The sequence below is a fragment of the Delphinapterus leucas genome, chromosome 1 (genome assembly GCF_059928025.1).
Source record: "Delphinapterus leucas isolate spDelLeu-1000000601 "Yukka" chromosome 1, BTC_Dleu_Yukka2, whole genome shotgun sequence".
NCBI classification, from domain to species: Eukaryota; Metazoa; Chordata; class Mammalia; order Artiodactyla; family Monodontidae; genus Delphinapterus; species Delphinapterus leucas.
The window spans coordinates 184,091,910-184,112,472 of record NC_143129.1 but is presented as its reverse complement, the minus strand read 5'-3'; the positions used below and the strand labels follow the sequence as shown (position 1 = coordinate 184,112,472).

General features: G+C 40.6%; 1 protein-coding gene across 7 annotated transcripts in view; it reads right to left on the bottom strand.

Annotated features, from left to right (window-relative positions):
- Window positions 1–20,563, bottom strand: part of RERE (arginine-glutamic acid dipeptide repeats) — a 427,727-nt gene that overhangs the window by 243,735 nt on the left and 163,429 nt on the right. For all 7 annotated transcript variants that reach the window (XM_089901851.1, XM_089901849.1, XM_089901848.1 and 4 more), the window contains one exon: window positions 16,516–16,981. In XM_089901851.1, the coding sequence (XP_089757977.1) occupies window positions 16,516–16,837 (322 nt within the window). In that variant the 5' untranslated portion in view covers window positions 16,838–16,981. The remainder of the gene's footprint in view (window positions 1–16,515; window positions 16,982–20,563) is intronic.

Below are 20,563 nucleotides of genomic sequence, written 5' to 3'. Positions count from 1 at the left end.
TTTGGTAATTGTACAGTACCTATGTTCTATAATACCAGCACCAATGGGATGTTCAGGACAAGTAAAGTCTAAGAACTAAACACCAGCTAATAATAATAATGCCCGGCTTCAGAGCGAACAGTTATGCATAGCTTTACAAATTAAAATGTTAACAATGAGAATAATGAAAAGCAACACACTGAAATAATATTAAAAATTATATTATAAACTCAATCCATTTCTCCTTTTTAAAAGGAACTTACAGTCGCAACCAAATGCCCCCCAAAGCTGTATTTTTATTACAACTCTACCGATCAGTCTAAAGTGAGACTAGCACACCATCTGTCAAGCATCAACATCTACCCAGCACACAAAGAAAGCCAGAACAATGTCTACAGAGAGAACATAAAACAACCCTATCTTTGCCTTTTACAGTTCAGTTTACACATTTTACACATTACACTGACTATCACACTGGACATCATTGAAAAGGCATTCCTTGCAAAGGCAGATGAATAAGGAAATTTAGAGATATGTGAGAAAATAAATTTAGAGGTTAAATGAGTGTACAAATGTGTAATATCTTTCATATGTAACATACGGTATGCTGCCTAATTGGCTTGAGCATGTATTTAATAGTGAAATAATGAAAAAGATTTAAAGGTACTGGATATTTAATGCAAACATAATGATAAAGAGTCACTGTGTATGAACTTAACAGACCGGTAAAGTGAAAGTTTATCCACTTCCACGCATTTTAAGCATTAACCTAAAAGAACCAGGTGGGACTTCCCTGGTGGCACAGTGGTTAAGAACCCCCCTGCCAATGCAGGGGACACGGGTTCAATCCCTGGTCCAGGAAGATCCCACACGCCGCCGAGCAACTAAGCCCGTATGCCACAGGAACTGAGCCTGTGCTCTGGGGCCTGCGAGCCACAACTACTGAAGCCCGTGAGCCCCAGAGCCCGTCCGCAAGAAGAGAAGCCACTGCGATGAGAAGCCTGCGCACCGCAACGAAGACCCAACGCAGCCAATAAATGAATGGATGAATGAATGAATGAACCAGGTAACTTCCTGATCTTCCCCCATCTATTTTATGGTACTTAAAATCCATTATGAAGTGTATACTAACACGAGTGTATGAAGGAGTAGAAAAGAAAAGCCTGTCTTTTTACGTTTTCTAGTATTTAGGGTATTCAGTTATCCCCAAATCAAAACTGAGGCACACAGGTTATCTATTCTGCGGTATTTAAACGCTTTGAAAAAGGAAAAGAAATCGCTCTTATGCACATACATTTTAAAGTAATTCACCAAACAATAGATTGCCCCATCTTTAAATCCACAGACATTATTTTTAATTGTGGAAAATCTAGTTTTCTCAGCTGGTGAAGCTGTCAGAATAAATAGAAGGCAATATCTGGAAAGATGACAAACACATGGGTCAAAGTTAAACACAAGCCAATCTCTGTCAAGAACAGAGCCAAATTCCTGCATTTCAATTTAAACGATGTTAGCCAACCCAAATACCACCATGCCACTTCAAATCAAAATTGTTTCCTTTTAAAAAGAGCGTTTTACAAAACTGATAGAGTATAACAGATTAAACAACTCTTTCAGCAATTTCCTCAGCTACTACAAAGCAAGGCATCAATATATAATTATAATAAAGGGAACATTTAACAATTAATGGAGCCAGCAAAAGCTAAACCTCCAGAGCTTAAGAGTTCAAACACTTGCTCACTAAGCAAAAGGGCAGAGGATTTTAACATAACTGCAGGAAGTATCAGTCCAGTTAGACTCCAGGTAAACATAAATCTTCTTCCACTGTGATTGGGACTCTCTTCATCTCAGTCCACTGGGCTGATTTTAGTATCCAGCTTGGAGATTCAAACCAAAGAACCCCTGCCTCCCCCTGATCTCTCTCCCCGCGCTGCTGTGTTATCCAGTTGCTCTAGTCCCATAGGAACAGAAGTCTCCGGAAGGCTGTTAGCTTGCTTTACAACCGACCAATGACCAAGACTCCCCAAGACGTATCACACAGCTGTTAGGTAATAACACCTCTGAAGATAGTCATGATTTGTGCTAGTTTATAATGATGACATCTTAACTAATTCATTCTTTTCTCATTCAGTTTCTATTCAGATTCTTTATAGAGGATACGTACATACACTCTTTCAAAAAGAAAACAGAAATAAACAGAGTTTCAAAGTGTCACCATCCCAGCAAATACCTTATTTATAAGGTATCATTCTATGCCTCGTAGAGCTTGATAGGAAGCAGAAAAAGTTAAAATTTAATACCTAAATGGTTTCAACAATATAGACAAGTAAAAAATATGTTTTAATTTAACTGGATAAATCAAAGTAAAAAAAATTTTTTTACTGCAGCATAAAATAGTAGGTGATGAAAGAATTTTAAGGATTATAGAAACAGGCAGAACTAGAAGTTGAGGCAGGAAACCCACAGAGCAAAGATCAGCACTATGGCCTATAGGTCAAATCTGACCCATGACCTGTTTTTGTAAGGCCCACAAAGTACAGAATGGTTTTTACATTTTTTTAATGGTTGGAGGAAAAAAAGAATATTTTTTGACATGTGAAAATTACATGAAATTCAAATTTCATTGTCCATAAATAAAGTTTTATTGGAACACAGCCACCTCACTCATTTATATCTTATCTGTCACTGCTTTCATGCCACAAGGGCAGAGCTGTGCAGTTTCAACAGAGACTGTATGGCCTACAGCGAAGCTGAAAATATTTACTCTCTGGCCCTTTACAGAGAGAGTTTGCTGACCACTGCTCTAGAAACGCTAAGTAAGTCAAGTAGCTCAGCTGAAAATGTGAAATTACACCATAGAAGACTGCCTCGTAAAAGGGTTTTTATTCATTAGTGACACATATGCTCAGAAACCTTCTGCTATAAAATGCTCAAGCATTTTTCCAGTGGTTAATATCAAGCATACTGAGCTGAGGATTACAAAATATACCTTTCAGCTAATGCCCACGAGGATAACAAAGTGCCTCTAATACTGCATCTCCAAGTTCCTTGTCACATTCTCCATTTGGGCTGAAAACTCAGCTCATTTTATGAATCTAGATCATGGATGGAAACATTCCCACACCTGCACCCAAGAACAACACTGTCAGCTGATCAGGGCACTCCTTACCAACGGACTACATTGAGCCTCGTTCACCTGGAAGAGGAGATGAGATCCACCTGCCAGCTGATGTCGAGGCGATCTCTTCTACTCTTCTCACCTCGTTTGGACTTCTTTACCATTCATTTTTTTATCATTTTTCTTGTACCTCTTCTTGTGTGAAAACCATGCTGGGAACTCGACATAGAGGACAACAGTGAAATCAAAGTGGAACAGGTATGCTTGCACTCTGCAACCTGTGAACAGGGCATTAACAGGCCAAGTGACATACCATCAATTAAAAGAAAAAGAAAACTAGGCTTTTAAAAAAGTCTCTTTATCAAAATACTGATAAGGGGTTCTTGATAAATCCTGCTCCCTTTTTCAACTTCATATAATGCTTTTAATGAACTAGAAAGATGCAGGTTCTACTGAGACCAAAAAAACGGGGCAGGCGGGGGAAGAAGGGTGCACCATGATACTCAGAGCGGGTCTTAAGGAGCAATAACTAAACTTGGTAACCAATTCCACCAAAAGAAAAGCTCTCTATCAACTATGGCAAACTGAAACCAACCAACAGCAAGAGGCAAGTCCAATTCAGACTCAGACACACAAATATACAGAACTGGGACCGCATCGTGACTGACCCACCCAAACGGAGTCCTGAACGGCCAGAGCTCATGTTCAGCAGTAGCTACATTAACGTCAGAGCACAGGTGGTTGAGAGCAGAGTAATGTCCCCTCTCAAAATAACCTTCGCCAGGAATTCCGTGTGGTTTCCACGCTTCATTGAGATATTTTTTTGAGCATTTGAACAAGCAAAGCAGCTTCCTAGGAAAAGTTTTTGCCTGAGCCCACTCCTGTGTCACAGGATAAGTTCATGAGCTGCTGTCATCACTAGGCAGGCAAACATTCCACTGAACATTTCAAATACCCATAAGGATTACACAGTCCTAAGAAAATAGAACACGAGATCCTAAGAGGGTCAAAGCCCTTCATCTTTGGAGAGGAAGCACGTGTATCTTAGGGTCCCATTGTGTTCAACAGCCTTTCCAGCCAAAAGTGAAACTTTTAATTTAAAAAAAAAAAACAGGCAGCCAACCATAAAAGAGTTGCAGACTTTTATGAATAGTCAAAGAATTAGATAATGTGAGGTCAGAAGCCATCTCCCTTTAGAGTTCTGAAGATGGAGGCTTAGTGACTATAAATATCTCCCATTAGCAGATACACAGCTTTTCAATCTAGGAGGATTAAAAATTAAGTAACCCCAATTTGGTGGTAATTACCTCCTTAAATTGACACATCTTCTATCCCTGAGAGCATTCAGAATTAAAGAAAGACTTGAGAGAATCAAAAGTATATTAACATTTTTGGGGTTAATAAGATATCAGGATTTGATATTTTTATTCTTTTTATAGTTAAAAGAATGTGGCTTACAACCATATCCTGTAATTCCAATTTTTCTAAGTAACACTACCTAGAGCCATATTATATGCCTGGCCTCTCTAAAGAAGCCCTGTGTGTACGTGTGTGTACTTGTGTAAAGCCCCTGGAGCGGATACTCTGATCCCCATTTCACTAGTGAAGAAACAAAGGCACAGAGGTTGTCCCTTGCAACCACCCACCTCACCCGTGTGTGAAACTGATTCAGAGGGGCGGTCAAGACTGAAACCTAAGTGAGCTTATGCACAGCACTGAAATATTTAAGGCACTTCATTCATAGGTTCACTTCATTCATAGGTATGATTTACTTCATTCATGAGAAGCATTAAGTGCTTTGAGAAGGTTTGTGTTAAAAGATCCCTTAACAATAGAAACCACATATTAAATTTATTTTACTTATGTAATAAGCAAGCCTAACTGTTGAAGATATTACTTTAAAAACAAGACCAATCACAATTCAAAAATCCCTTAAAAGTGACTGTTAAAATTAATTTATAAAGGATATAAGACTTGTAAGCTGAACTTTTAAGAAGTAGTGCCATGTATTCTAATTTATAACTTTAACAAACTGAATACCAATTTTTTAAACCAAAGTAAACTTTCTGGATAGTCTTTTCTACATAAAATTTCAGCCTGAGGACCCTTCTCAAGGAAGTCCTTACATCAGCCACTCTGTACATGTGTTTACTGCCCAACTCCTAAAGGCAGCACAGCTGAGACAATGCTATTCAAGAGAGGCCGCCCAAGAAACACAGGGTGAACACTCAAGTGTGGAGTCACCACCCCTGCCTATGCCGATAAACATCTGGGGAAAAAATAACAAAGTGCCTAGAATGTCCTAGACACTTTTCTAGGTAACTGGGGTACATGAGTGAGCTAAAAGGAAAAAGATCCCTGTCCTTCTGGAGTGGAACAGCAAGGAAAAGACACAAAAGAAATGGGAATGGCAGCATTTAAACCAGGTGTGAAACGTCAAGGGGTAAAGGGGCTTTGAGAAGGGGTGAGGCCACAGATCAGAGGTCCTTGGGGGGTGCGGGGTGTCCAGAGGATTTCTGGATGCAGGCTAAAAGTGGGATCCAGGAAACAGGTGAATAGATTACCAGCAAGCTAGATCTCTGAGTTTGAGGATTAATTGTTCATAAAAATGCCTTCAAAGGATTACTATTTATCCATAACATATACCTGCCATTATCAAGGGTGATTTTCAAATGGCCGCATATAGAACATTTCTGATTCTTTTGGAATACATAGGTTAAGAATACATTGTGGTTCACTGTTTCCCATGTAGACACTTCTGCTGTAACACAATATATGTATTGTTGGGAAAACCTGATGTTCTGCAAAAAATGTTTATTAAAAATAAAATACAGGGTAAGGGGCAGCTTAACCAAAACTACTGCAACTCTAAAATCAGCCATTTTGTTTTAAATATAAATTTATTTATCTATTTATTTGGCTGCGTTGGGTCTTCGTGGCTGTGTGGGCCTTCTCTAGTTACAGCGAGCAGGGGCTACTCTCGGTTGCAGTGCACGGGCTTCTCATTGCGGTGGCTTCTCTTATTGTGGAGCACGGGCTCTAGGCACATGGGCTTCAGTAGTTGTGGCTCACGGGCTCTAGAGCGCAGGCTCAGTAGTTGTGGCGCATGGGCTTAGTTGCTCTGCGGCATGCGGGATCTTCCTGGACCAGGGCTCAAACCCGTGTCCCCTGCGTTGGCAGGCAGATTCTTAACCACTGCGCCACCAGGAAAGTCCCCCCTCCCTTTTTTTTAAATCAGTAACTATAACCTCAAGAAATAACACAGCCTAGCCCAAGCAGGCACACAGAGGTGCTGAAGGCTGCCTTAGGGAATATTTAAAATACATAAAAAGGGGCTTCCCGGGTGGCGCAGTGGTTGAGAGTCCGCCCACCGATGCAGGGGACACGGGTTTGTGCCTCGGACCGGGAAGATCCCACATGCCGCGGAGCGGTTAGGACCGTGAGCCATGGCCGCTGAGCCTGCGCATCCGGAGTCTGTGCTCCGCAACGGGAGACGTCACAACAGTGAGAGGCCCGCGTACCGCAAAAAAAAAAAAAATTCATAAAAACAGCAGATGCTGACTCGAAGGTACCGAAACAGTGCAGATTAACATGGGGCTTCTGTAAAGGCGAGCAACAGCAGGCACGTAAGGCGGGGTGCACCTCTCTGGAGAAGGAGCCCCAGGACAGGTGCTCATTTTTTCATTTCACTTTAAAGAGAGATGAAAGGGCTCTCATTGGTGCAACAGCCAAACTGAAGGTTTAAATTCTCATCTTCTTTTTCCTTTTCTGCTAAACTATAAGCCTATATTATACCATATAATTGCACACTATAATTCCACTTCCTCTATTCACACACCTCTTGCCTAGAAAAGCTGCATATGAACCAGCACAAGTCGCACGTTCCACTGACATCATTCCTCTATTTACCTAGCACATGCATAGCAAAACAAACTATTTATAAATATCCATATGTCGTTAGAAGTTCTCCTTGAATCTGGTGACACAGTGAGAGTCTCCTGATAAAGTGGTACACAGGGAACACATGCCGTTCTCCTGGCCATCTCTCATCTACTTCCCCCACCAAACAGCTCCCGAATTCCATTGAGGGGAATTACTGTAGCTCCACCATGTGTAGTTTTAGGGGGAGCAATAAATCAAGATCTGTCTTTTCTGATCCAAGACACAGACATGCAATTCAAGCTTCACCAACCAAATTTACTCTTCCTGAGACTGTGACTGGAGCTGAGTGACAGCAAGACAGGAAAATGCTGAAGGACACCTATTCCAGTGGTAGCACCCAGATGGAATGGTCAGTAGTTTCTGCTGACCCAGAATCGGAACTTCCCTCGATCAGGCAGGTTTCCACCCATTCTGTGTGTTATTCTACCAACAAATTATTTTCGTGTGTGATGTGGCCAATGTTCCCCAGCTTGCATTAAAAAAACTTGAATGAACACAATATGCTCGCATTTATTAGATCACATAAACCATGTATCTTCCCTTTCAGCTGCTGGGGTAAGGTTTCAACAGTAGCCTAAATATTCTGCAACAACTGACCTCTCCCCACTCAGCATACTTCCCGTAACTGTTATGCATTTACCTTTTTAACAATTCTTTATATGTGTCTAGCAAGTGAGAGAGAAACAATTTTCAGAAGTAGGCAAGATGTAACTAGGAGTAGGAGAAAGAAAAGGAGCCAAGTAATTATTTCATTTGCATTTTCTAAGAAATGGGCCTATCCCTTCTTTATCTTTCAACATAAGTGTGTTTATTATTTTTATTATCTTCAGTAGTTTTTGCAAATGTCCATCCATTCTTGGCTTTAACCAATTCTCCCAGGCCCGTGCGGTCTTACAAACTAGCTGTGTGGCCTCTCTGTCCCCATATGTACTACAGGGAAACAATGACTGATTTGTGTAGAGACTTTGGGGACTAGAAACAACACGTGTAAAGCAAGCCCAGTACTGGAAACGAGCAGGTGTTTTAAAAACGGTTAGTTATCATCCATGATTACAGCTCCCTCTCTCCCTCACATCTGTTTATTTGCAACCAGGTTCACAGTTCCTTTTGCAATCAGGCACTTGAGAAGGTCCAAATCTTTCCCAGTTGACTGGTCACAACTTAATTCTACAGCCACCTCTATTCCTCCTGAACTACATATGCTGCATTTTACATCAAAATCTCAAGCCATGGGGGATTCCCTGGTGGTGCAGGGGTTGAGAATCCGCCTGCCAACACAGGGGACATGGGTTCGAGCCCTGGTCCAGGAAGATCCCACATGCTGCGGAGCAACTAGACCCGTGCGCCATGACTGAGCCTGTGCTCTAGAGCCTGTGCTCTGCAACAAAAGAAACCACCGCAATGAGAAGCCCGCGCACCGCAACCGAGAGTAGCCCCCGCTTACCGCAACTAGAGAAAGCCCACGCGCAGCAACAAAGACCCAACACAGCCATAAATTAATTAATTAATTAAACACACACACACACACACACACACACACACACACACACACACAACAACTCTAGCCATGAAAGAGTATCTTCCTTTTCTCCCTTTTTTGGATCTGCCTAAATTCCATTCTGCTATAAATAAGTGACAGGTATGCTGGGATGCTGGTCCTCTCAACCCTCAAGGCAATGTGCTCATTTTATATTTGTGCATTAACCTGAAAAAGACCGGGAAGCGCTGATCTAGATTAGTGATTCTCAAATTTTAATGTGTATTTAAATCACCTTTTGAAAACAAAAATTCTGACTCAGTAAGTCTGGGGTGGAACCTGAGACTGTGCGTTTCTAACCAACTCTCATGGGACGCCCACCTGTGGCCAACCTCAGGCACTCGAGCAAGCGTCTGGAGGACATGTCTCACTGTACTTAAGGACCCCTTCCTTATGAAACAGAAAAAGATATGGTTAACTAGTCTCAAAACTCTACCACCTTTCATTCTTTTGGTTAGAATAATTTTAGAAGTTCCTCTTGCTTCTTCTACCCTCATAAAGTAGTAACTTTTTATGTGCTAAAATATTTTCTTTTACATATATTTAGAATTTGAATAATTTTCCTAATAAACACTTAAAAGGCAATCATTTCTTGAGGCTTGGGAAAAGTTGAAATAAAATTTCAAAAGAAACAGAAAAAATAAAAACGCAACCCACAACTAAAAGTACACATTATAGTGATTAAAAATAAGAAATACATTTTCACAACTATTCCAAGGACACAACTAAGAGAGCTGAAGTGGTCATTAAACCTTGGGTCACTCAAACTTGAGTCCACGTAGCCACAAAGCTCTTCCTGCCTGTTATGGGTTGAACTGCATCTCCCCAAAATTCATACATTCAAGTCCTAACCCTCAGTGTCTCAAAATGTGTCCTTCCTTGGAAAACCAATCACTGCAGACATAACTAGTTAGAATGAGGTAGGGCCCTACTCCAATGACTGATGTCTATATAAAAAGGAGAGGGCTTCCCTGGTGGCCCAAGTGGTTGAGAGTCCGCCTGCCGATGCAGGGGACGTGGGTTCATGTTCCGGTCCAGGAGGATCCCGCGTGTCGCGGAGCGGCTGGGCCCGTGAGCCATGGCCACTGAGCCTGCGCGTCCAGAGCCTGTGCTCCGCAACGGGAGAGGCCACAACAGTGAGAGGCCCCCGTACTGCGAAAGTAAATAATAAATAAATAAAGAATCATCTAAAAATGAGAAATCTGGTGAGACACAAAAACAGGCACACAAAGAGAATGCCATGTGAAGTCTGCAGTTATGCTAGCACAAGTCCAGGAACTATCAGAATCTAGGAGAGACCTGGAATAGACAGATTCTTCCCTTGCACCTACAGCAGCAGCATGACCCTACTGAGGCCTTGATCTCGAACTTGTAGCCTAAAAAACTGTGAGACAATAGATTTCTGTTGTTTAAGCTACTCAGTTTGTGGTACTTTATTATGACAGCCCTTGCAAACTCATGCACTGCCTCACTGCGCTTCCTCCCAGATTAAAAAAAATCTAAAGATGACTGTGGAGATAGGCAATCATATCACAGTCTGGTGTGCCACGTGAAGATTTTGGACTTTGTCCTACTAGCAAATGGGATCCACTGAAAGGCTCTAAGGAGGTTAATATTAGATTTATTAAGTGCAAACGAACTTGTAAACAAGTCAAACCACTATCATCCCTAAAGGTTCCTTTATGCCAGAATTCATGTTTCTTGTTACACAAAAAATATTCTCACAATCATCAGAAAAACTCAAGCCCCCTCCCAAATAAGAATGCCTCAAGAAGACACCTTCGGGCTTCCCTAGTGGCGCAGTGGTTGAGAGTCCGCCTGCCGATGCAGGGGACACGGGTTCGTGCCCCGGTCTGGGAAGATCCCACATGCCGCGGAGCGGCTGGGCCCGTGAGCCATGGCCGCCGAGCCTGCGCGTCCGGAGCCTGTGCTCCGCAACGGGAGAGGCCACAGCAGTGAGAGGCCCACGTACCGCAAAAAAAAAAAAAAAAGGAGACACCTTCACTTTCATGTCACTTCTACCTAAAATTCTTCTACATATAAAAGCCATGGATAAAAAGCTGCAGATCAAATGAGCTTTTATTTTCTCCTAAAATGTATGTCCTGGAACACCAAATGCCAGAGTTTTGTTCACCTTTATTTTAGAAAGGAAATGTTTATCTGTGTGATTGCAGTAGATAAGCTTTCAATTATTCAGAAAATCAAGACTCTGAAACCAAATTCAGCCTCTTAACTGGTCAAAGACCAACCCCTCAGTGAAGAATCAGCAGCTAAATGTTAGGACAGACGATTTGTTAAAATGCTGGTAACTCCCTTCCCTCCTTAAATAGAAATTTGAACCAAAGGGAGACTACGGTTTTTAAAGTTTCACGTTTTAACTTTCCTTTTTCTTTTTAAGTAAATTTCTCATTGAAGTATAACAGACATACAGCAAAGTGCAAAGCATGATAAATTCTCACAAAGTGAACAAATCCATGTAACCAGCACTATCACCACAAAACAGAACATGACCAGACCCAAAAGTCCCCTTCATGCTCTGTTCCAGACACCAGCGCCCCATCAGTGTAACTGCTATCCTGACTTCAAAACACCAAAGAATAGTTTCACCTGTTTTTTAACTTTATATAAAAGGAATCATACAGTATTATACTCTTTTGAGTCCACTCAATATTATGCTTTGATTAATAGTCTCCTTTTAACTTCAATAGTCCGTGTGTGTGTGTGTGTGTGTGTGTGTGTGTGTAATTTTAATTCAAACTAGATCCCCAGGTTTCATTTTGTTTAGGTTTTTCCAGCTTAGATTCCATTTGCATCAAAAGGAATTAACATCTCAATGTTCAATATAAAATCAATTCTAGTTTCTAGGTCCTTTATCAGTTCAAGTCCCCAGTTCCAAACAATGAGGAAAATTTGCAAATAAAAGGGGGAAATGTTTTATTTCACCTAAGATTTCATAAACCACAAACTTAAAAGTTCTTCGTCTTTTATAAGTAAAGTTTGTCTTCATGAAAAATTTCACTCTTTGTTTATGAAAGCAGAAGAACCAGAGATATAACAAACTTGAAAATTCTGAGTCTTAGATTTTTTTCCTCCTCTCTTTTATGTGATGGAGATTTCTTTTATTCTACGAATATGTCTAGGGTAAATGGGAGAATCAAAAATTATCAGTTGAAATGACAGAATACAAAAAACAGAGAACCAGCTTAATAAGCACATTTTAAAAAACACTTTCCTTATCGAAATAGCAAGCAAAAGTGACCTGCCCAAGTGAAAAAATATCTCCCAATGATTTGAATTTAATTTTTTGACTCTTTTACCTGATCAAGAATAAAGGAATCACAGTATCTAACTGAAAATAGTGAATATCCTATTGGTGGGAATGTAAATTGGAAAGCAGCATGGGAGTTTCTCCACAAATCAAAACTATGACTACCATTTGATCCAGCAATTCCACCTCTGCGTATATATCTGAAGGAAATAAAATCGCTATCTGGAAGAGATATCTGTACCCCTAGGTTCACTGCAGCATTACTTACAATAGCCAAGACCCGGAAGCAATCTTAGGGTCCACTGATGGATGAAGGAATAAAGAAAATGCATAGGCATACAACAGAACATTATTCAGCCACTGAAAATAAAAGAAGGAAATCCTACCGTTTGCAACACACGGATGAACCCTGAGGGTATCATGCTAAGTGAAAAAGTCAGACAGAGAAATTCTGTATGATCTCACTTAGATGTGGAATCTAAGAAAACCAAGCTCAGAAACTGAGAACAGATTAGTGGTTGCCACAGGTGTGGAGGTGGGGGATAGGGGTAGGGGAAATAGGTGAAGGCAGTCAAAGGGTACAAACTTCCAGTTATAAGATGAATAAGTTCTGGGGATGTAATGTACAGCAGGGTGATTATAGTTAAGAATACTGCCATGTATATTTGAAAGTTGCTAAGAGAATAGATTTTAAAAGTTCACACCACCCACACCCACACCCACCCACACACACACACAAAACTGTAATTTTGGGTCGTAATGGATGTATTAATTAACCTCATTGTGGTATAATCATTTTGCATTACATACATATATAAAATAACTATGTTATACATCTTAAGTTTAATGTCATGTGTCAATTATATCTCAATAAAGCTAGGGAAAAGAAAAAAAAGCAGAAAGAAATTTATATGCCACCCACAGCAAACTTTAGAAATCAATACTCTATGCTAAAGAGGCCCATAAGGGAAATCTGGCTGCACACAGCTGTGTAATGAATCAATTTGTTACCGTGGCAGTCATCTCAAAAGTAGAGTAACGGTTGATAGACAACAAAGAAGTCAGATTAGACACAGATGCAAAATATAAACAGAGCTCCACAAGGTTTTTGTTTTGGTTTTTATTTTATAACAAGTCTGTTAAATCATCCATTGGGAAATAAATGATTCAAGACGGACTTCCAGAAGCATTATTCTAACTTTGACATCATTTATCAGTCAATATATTTTTGAAAAAATTTTTCAGAAACTTATTTATTCAGCAAATACTGGGAGTTCCCTGGTGGTACAGTGGTTAGGACTTGGCGCTTTCACTGCCGTGGGCCCAGGTTCAATCCCTGGTCGGGGAACTAAGATCCCGCAAGCCAAGCGGCGAGGCCAATAACAAAACAAACAAACAAACGCAAACAAATATTATGGAATACACACTATGTGTACACTATTGTAGATTCCAGGAATAAGCAAAAACAGAGTTGCTGCCTTTATGGAAGAGAGAGAGAGCTACTAATCCTAAAATAGTAACAGAAATAAATAGAAAAGTATTACTGTTATAAGTGCTAGAAGAAAAGATACATAATGCCAGGACAGTAGCTATTAAGGAAATCTGGAAAACGTGGGAGGGGAAAGGCAATGACGCTGGAATGGGAGAAATGAAGAAAGGAGAGCAGTTAAGTAAGTATGTCTGTGTGTGTGTTGGGGACAGGGAGGGCGGGGGGGGGGAGGGGTCGGTCACTAACCTGAGGCAACAGCACGTGCAAAGACCCCAAGGCAGGAGGTAACATGGGCACTGTAACTAAAAGTCCATTACGCTGAGCCTTTAAGGGCAAAATAAAGGTAACTCCAGAGATGATGAGCAGGAACAAAAGAGAACTGGTTGTAACCAGGCATGAGGTTAAACCTTAGCCAGTGACAATTCCTAAATACCTGATTTCTCAATAAAACCTCATTCTTCTCAGACCAAATAATCTGAACATAGGCTTGTCCCCCTAGGACAAGGAAGTATAGTTATATAATAGTCTATTTTTATCCTCACGGTATCACTCACTGCTAGGCTCATTCTTAATGACATTTTGGGGGGTATTTATAATTTATACTTGATTTGAGTATTAAAACCAATTCAGAAAAGGAAAAAGAAAAAAATTAATTTGTGATCTACATCCTAAAGAAACAAATGAGAATAACAATAATACACTGAAGAAATCCCTTATGATGCCCCATAAAGTCCCTACTGAAACACTTAAGACACAACAAACCACAGAGAATCTCTGCAATTGGGTGAGGATAATGGTTTTTCATCACTAACAGAAGATGTTACTGTAGTACTTTGCACCAAGAAAGAGAAAGACCAAAAAGAAAGACGAAGGAAAGAAAAGAATCAAGTCCAACCTGGGAATCTAACCACAGTACCCTACTTCTGATTCTTCAGTTTAGATAAACCTAAAGAATAGGCACTATTTTAAAATCCTCCATTGAGAAAGAAGCTATTTGGAGAAGTCATTTAGCTTCGAATGCATAACCGCAAAAGAAATGAAACCACTGAGAAGGTCAGAAACAGTCTCCTTACCAAAGAGTAAGACTCTTACTTACTCCTACTTACTCTTACAGACTGGCAGGACCTGGCAGGATGCAAACCCCAGGCCACAGCTGTCAGCCACCCAAGCACAAGGGGCACCTCACAGGAAGTAGTTATGCTCTGAGCGCCAAAGAAAACTTTCATAGCCATTTTTGGTTGTCGTACATCCTTTATAACATATTTAGCTTCCAGAGAGGCTGTATCTTTTTCACATTTCACAAAGGTCCTCAGATATTCTGAAACAATGTCTGTCTCCCTGAGTACACAGTTCTTCCCCAAAACAAGAACCTGCTGTTTTGAAAATAAGCCATTAGCAACCTTCCTCCACAGAGTCTTCTAAGCACCAAGCAGGAAGGATTTCCCTTCATCCTGTAGAATACGCAATATGAATGTGCAACAGTTCTCAAACTAGTTTTCTCAAAAATGTTTTTTCTTAGGGAGATACTCAGCAGAAACAGGATGCCACAGGCCCATAAATGGGAAAAACGGCAGATTTTTTTTTTTCAACGCTAAAGAGGTTTCCTTAACTGCAGGACTTCTCAGAGTCATTAATTATGACTCTCTCACATGAGGAACAGTACGTGCAGCATTTCCCACATGTTCTGACTACAAATATTTTGAGGAAGCATCCCCACTGACACAGCAGTAACATTCCACTGAGAAAGGCTGGCATTTAGTACTGCACAAGGCAGCCCGACTTTTGACAGTGATCCAAAAGATCATAGTATAGTACCACACTGAATTGTTATGTATCAAGAGAAAAGGCTAACAAGATCTTTCCTTATTTTTAAGTTATCATCCTGTAATCTATAGGTAAAGGAGTTAACCCATTCTGTTCCTTTCTCATGATCTAGAACTACACAGGTTCATAGCAAGCAATCTGCGGTAAGTCTTCAGTGGCTAAGAAAATCTGACTACCCAACATCTAAGTCTGAATCAAAGATCCTGATAGTACTGTAACCTACACATTACCAGATCTCTACAGCAGAGCTCCAACTTCCCCCAAACCTCAACTTCGGTAATTTTATATCACATAAATACCTTCTCAGTTCATCATCAACCAAAACATAGTTGTGAATACAAGCTTATCTGTGTAATTTCTAACATTGATTATTTTTTGACATTCAAAACTAATTCCTTTGTGGGGGAAAAATCCGATACTTTATGTGCAGTTGAGCACAGTTACAGTCCTCCTCAGCAAAACAACTGTACCAGGTTAACGACATAATCTCTTTAACCTCCCGCTCCTGGAAAAATATCAAACTGAGAGGCTTTTAATCTGTTAATTACATCTCATGAAATTCACATCATTCCTGAGCACTGTAAGTAATTCAAACAAAATGATTTTAGCTAGTTTTACTGACTTCTGTAAGAAAAGTACCTTAATACACACAATACGTCATACGGAAAAGGAAGGTTCTGCTGGTGTTCAACAGGTTCTGAATCACTTGCTTCCCTGAATCTCATCTGAAAGCTGGGTCTGTCTCTCTCTGTCTCTGTCTCTCTCTCTCTCTCTCTGAACAGCTGCTATAAATAACCTCAATATACTGAGTGAACACAGTACCTTTCCTGGAAAACAGAGCAGGTTACTTGGCTTCATCTATTATCACTGACTAGAGACCCTGAAGATCAATACCTTGGAAAAGGAGGTCATCAGGAGGAATAAACCTTCGTCTGAAGGCCATTAAAAACACCTTCTAGTTTCTGGTCACTCCTGTAGCCAACGTAAAATGTCCTGTTCCCAAGAATTTGAAGGTTTACTTGTCCCACTGTGTACTCCATTCTGCAGGGTCTCAACACAGCCTAATCGGTGCTGAAGACAAAAGGCAAGGAGGAAGTGGAAAGAGGAAAACTACTGGGCAGGCAGTGAAGTGTGAGAATAGCGGCAGAAGACACGGAAAGAACGACAGGCACACCGGCCAGGGCAGGAGGCGAGTGGAGGCGGGCGCACCCAGATGACCAAAGCCGACAGCTGTTTCCCACCTGGAGCTTTCCTGCCCCAAACCACTACCCACTCTTCTGGGTTCCACGCCTGCCTGCATCCACGTGCTGACACCGTTTCTCTACCACAAACACTGTAAAGACCCAAAGGCGCCTCACCTCCTGGTCTGTAGACGACATCATCCTCCGTGATGTAAGACGTTATCTCCCCAGTGTCTGTCCTTTCGTAACGAGACTTTTTTTTCGGGGGCTTCTTCTTGGTCTTCTTCGCGGACTCCTCTGTGGTGGCACCATTGTCATTGTCCTCATCTTCGCTGTGGTCGCTCTCAGCGTAATTTTTGGCTCCTCCTTCCAAGGTACAGCTCCTGCGTGGCCTTGAATTCTCACTCTCTCGCGCCTTGTCTCTCTTCTCTCTCTCTCGGTCCCGATCTCGGTCCCGGTCCTTCTCTTTGTCTTTGTCTTTGTCTTTATCAGCTGTCATGATTCGCCACGTGCCTTCTTCTGTCCTCTCACGGCTGGGCCTCCGTGAAAGGTAGACAGTAAGCCTGGGCTTCAGTCTTCTGAATTTCTCACTCAATTCCAGGGAAAATCCGACCACTCCAACAACCCCAACGTTTCAAAAATGCTAGGAGAGGAAAGAGAGAGCGAAATTGATTTTCCTTTAACATTTTCTCGTATTTCCTTCCTAAAAGAACGTTTTGTTAAATGACTCACTTACTCATGCTTTAGCAACTAAAACTTCTCACTGGCAATAGGAAAAAAGGTAGGACAAGTGATACCAAATTTAAATATAAACAGTTTTGGGCCTCAACTAGCATATGGTTTGGGATTTTCGATCACACCAATAATGAAAGATGTCTGAATGCGTAAGGGTAAACTATGCTTTCTGTATACAAATTGTTTTCTCTAACTTTTAAAGGAAAAGGTAAAGTGTACCCTAGTAAACAACATATAATAGGTACAAGTATACAAAAGGGGCTTCATAACCCATAACATTAATTTAAAAGGGTAAGAACCTGTAGTTAAATTATTTCCACCTGCAAAAAGTAATTTGGATAGCCTTGGAAAATGTCTCAGGATGTCTCACAGCGCATTGTCTTCTGAAGACTCTTTCTAGCCACTTCTCCAAATTTCCAGAGCTCCTCTCAAGAATAAACATAAGAGCTGACTCAAATAAAAGTGACAACCTCAAAGCAAGATTCCTTTGCCTTCAATTACAATTTTTTACATCTTCTAGGTCTACTTACTATTCTAGTTATTTTCCAGGAAAAATGGTTTCTCGAAAGATATATTATCTCTGTCTTAAGAAAATATAACAGCTTCCAAAAACAACCTTCCATCTTTAGGGAATATTAGGTGGTTTATACATTCTTCCAAATTTCCACTGTTAATGGTTTCCCTAATAAATTTCTCCCCAGAACTAAACCTCAAAAGGAAAGTCTGAAGGTTTTAAGAATGTATAATGAGAAGAGTAAACCCCAAGCTCCAACCCAACACAATTCTTATAAAAAATTTTAATTTTATTTACATGTCAGTTTTGGAACAGTCATAATAACCAGTAATTTATCTTTTGCAATCTTTTATCATCCTTCCCAATATCTCATTTTTTCAGCAATCTGTACCAAACATTATCTACGTGCCAGGGGTTCAGAACTAAAGACACCATGAGGGAACACCTCGTGGTCCTTGCCCGCAATGCTCTAATGCAAAGAGAGGAGACAACTGATCAATAGGAGAACCAACCCTTGCTCATGCTACGAGGGCCAGATAGGAAACAACACATGCAAAGAAACGAAAAATTGGTCCTCTTTACTCAGACAACAACAAACAAGTCAGTTTCTAATTACATGCCTCAGACGCAGAGAAAATTCTCTTTGGTCATGCCAAAACCATAAAAATTATCATATACTCTCTCCAAAGCTCTTAGGTCAAACTTGATACCAGAAAAGACCTCCACATAAGCACTTCGAATATCCTTAGGCATTCAGGAGAATTTAAAAAATGTTAACAACAACTTTTGGGTGAGAGAACAATGAAGGAGCAATAATGCCAACAATCTATAAGCAAAGTCAGAAGGATGAAAGCATGTAGCACAAACCTAAATTGCTTCCTTTTACATAGGAAATGCACTTTCAGATAGGATTTCAATTTTCTAAACATATTTCCAGAAAATGAAAAATTATTCTAGTGCCTGCAAAAGTTCTGCTTCGATGAATCATCTGCCAAACAGACTGTAATAAACTCCCAAGTCCCTGTAGGCCACTAGTGTTAGCAATTGAAAATACACCAAGAGACATATTACTTTCTCCATCTGGCTTAAGTTTAGAGCCTGAACAAGCCAATCATACAAGAAAGAAAACCATCAGCTAATACAGTTGTTAAAACATTCCTCTTTGACTCTGAAAACATACCAAGGCCTCCTGGGAATCTAAAAAGAACAAGCTTAGGCTGAAAGCCTCTAAGACGCAGTTCAGGACAGACATACTTCAGATAAGTTCAAGAAAAAAACTCATTCTCCCTAGGGTTAACAAGATAACTGCTCCAGAAAATTGTGTAAAAATATTATTTCAGCACTTAAAAAAAGGAAAAAAAACCAGTAAGTCCAAATTGTACATTCAACATTACTCCCTACAAAATCATATACTGTATTTCTATTTACAAAAAAATGAGTTGTTTCTGCCAAGAGTTAGCAAGAAAAATTCAACAATCAACAGAGAAAACATCCACAAAATAAAATCCTCCACGTGTGTGTGTGTGTGCGCGCGCGCGTGTGTGTGCGTGCGTGTATCCAACCTTCAGATAACCAAGAATATTGATAATCCAAAGCAAAAGTTAATCCAACTACCATTCACATTTGGCTATAAAATATAGCTCAGTGGGGATATATTCTTTTCCTCTGTACTTACCACACTAATCATAATTTTTTGAGCCTCATTATAAAACGACCAACATGCAACAATAATACAACATTTGAGGAAAGGGACCCAGAGAGGAACCAGGTGGCACCGAAAAAGGCAGCTGTCGCTTCAGTACGCTAGAAATGATCTACACAGTGGACAATACAACAGCATCTTTAAAACAGCAAGGGGTTTACAAAGCATGTCCCTGCCATGATCTCATTAGATTCTCTCTGTCTACAACTCAGTGATGTGAACCAGACAGAAGTCACCACTCCCACTTTTCAGGCTACAGGAGGAGAACTAAGAAGAGATCATCTGCCCGTGAGTCAGTCTAAAGCAGGTCTCCCAAAGGTGAACCCCATCTGACCTGATTCCAACCTGCTGCTCAGGTTATAATCTGTATCTTCACAGGTGCCAACCTTTCCTACATGTATTCTTGCTGATAATTTGCACAGCTTTAGGAAACACTCACTTTAACCTCTCCCCCCAAAAACAAGAGGTACTTTTCTCCAGTAAGACAGACAAGAATATTGAAAATATCTTGTCGATCCACTACTCAACCCAGTTAAACAGGAAACACGGCAAAAGATACTTTAATAATTAATTAAAGGAATAATCGAATCTAAAACATTTCAGATTCAAAACAATCTTCATCTATTCAACGAACAAACGTCTACTGAATGCCCACAATGTGCGGTGTGCTAGTTACTGCCCTAGGTATGGGGAAAACAGCAGAGAACCACATACAAACATCCCTGCCCTTGTGGAACTGATGTTCCAGGAAGTGGAGAAAGACATATACACACACACACACACACACACACACACTATATTAAAAGATCTTACATGGGGGGTCCAATGGGGACAAGGGAGTATAAGAGGACTGCAATTTTCAATGGTCAGGCAAGGCCTCACTGAGGGGGCTCTGTCCCAAGTTAAAAGTGAGTACAGAGGACACACGGAGACCATTCCAGCGGAGCGGAAAGTAGGTGCAAATGTCCAGAGGCAGCAGTGATTCAGTTACATTCAAGACACGGGAGGCCAGAGGGGCTGGAGTGACGTGAGGAAGAGGACTGATTTTTTAAAAAACGAACGTATAGTCCTCACACTAGTTTCCAGAGTCATCAGATTGCACTTCATTGTTTCATCTTGATAAAATGTGGTAGGCTAGCTTCGTTTCGTTGTGATCTAACCAGGGTCAAAGGCATTTAACAGAGTCGAGGATACAGAACTGTTCTTTATTACTTCAGGTTACTTAACCCTCTACACAAACACTGTCTGCCTCTTCAAAGTGAAGCCAACAACCA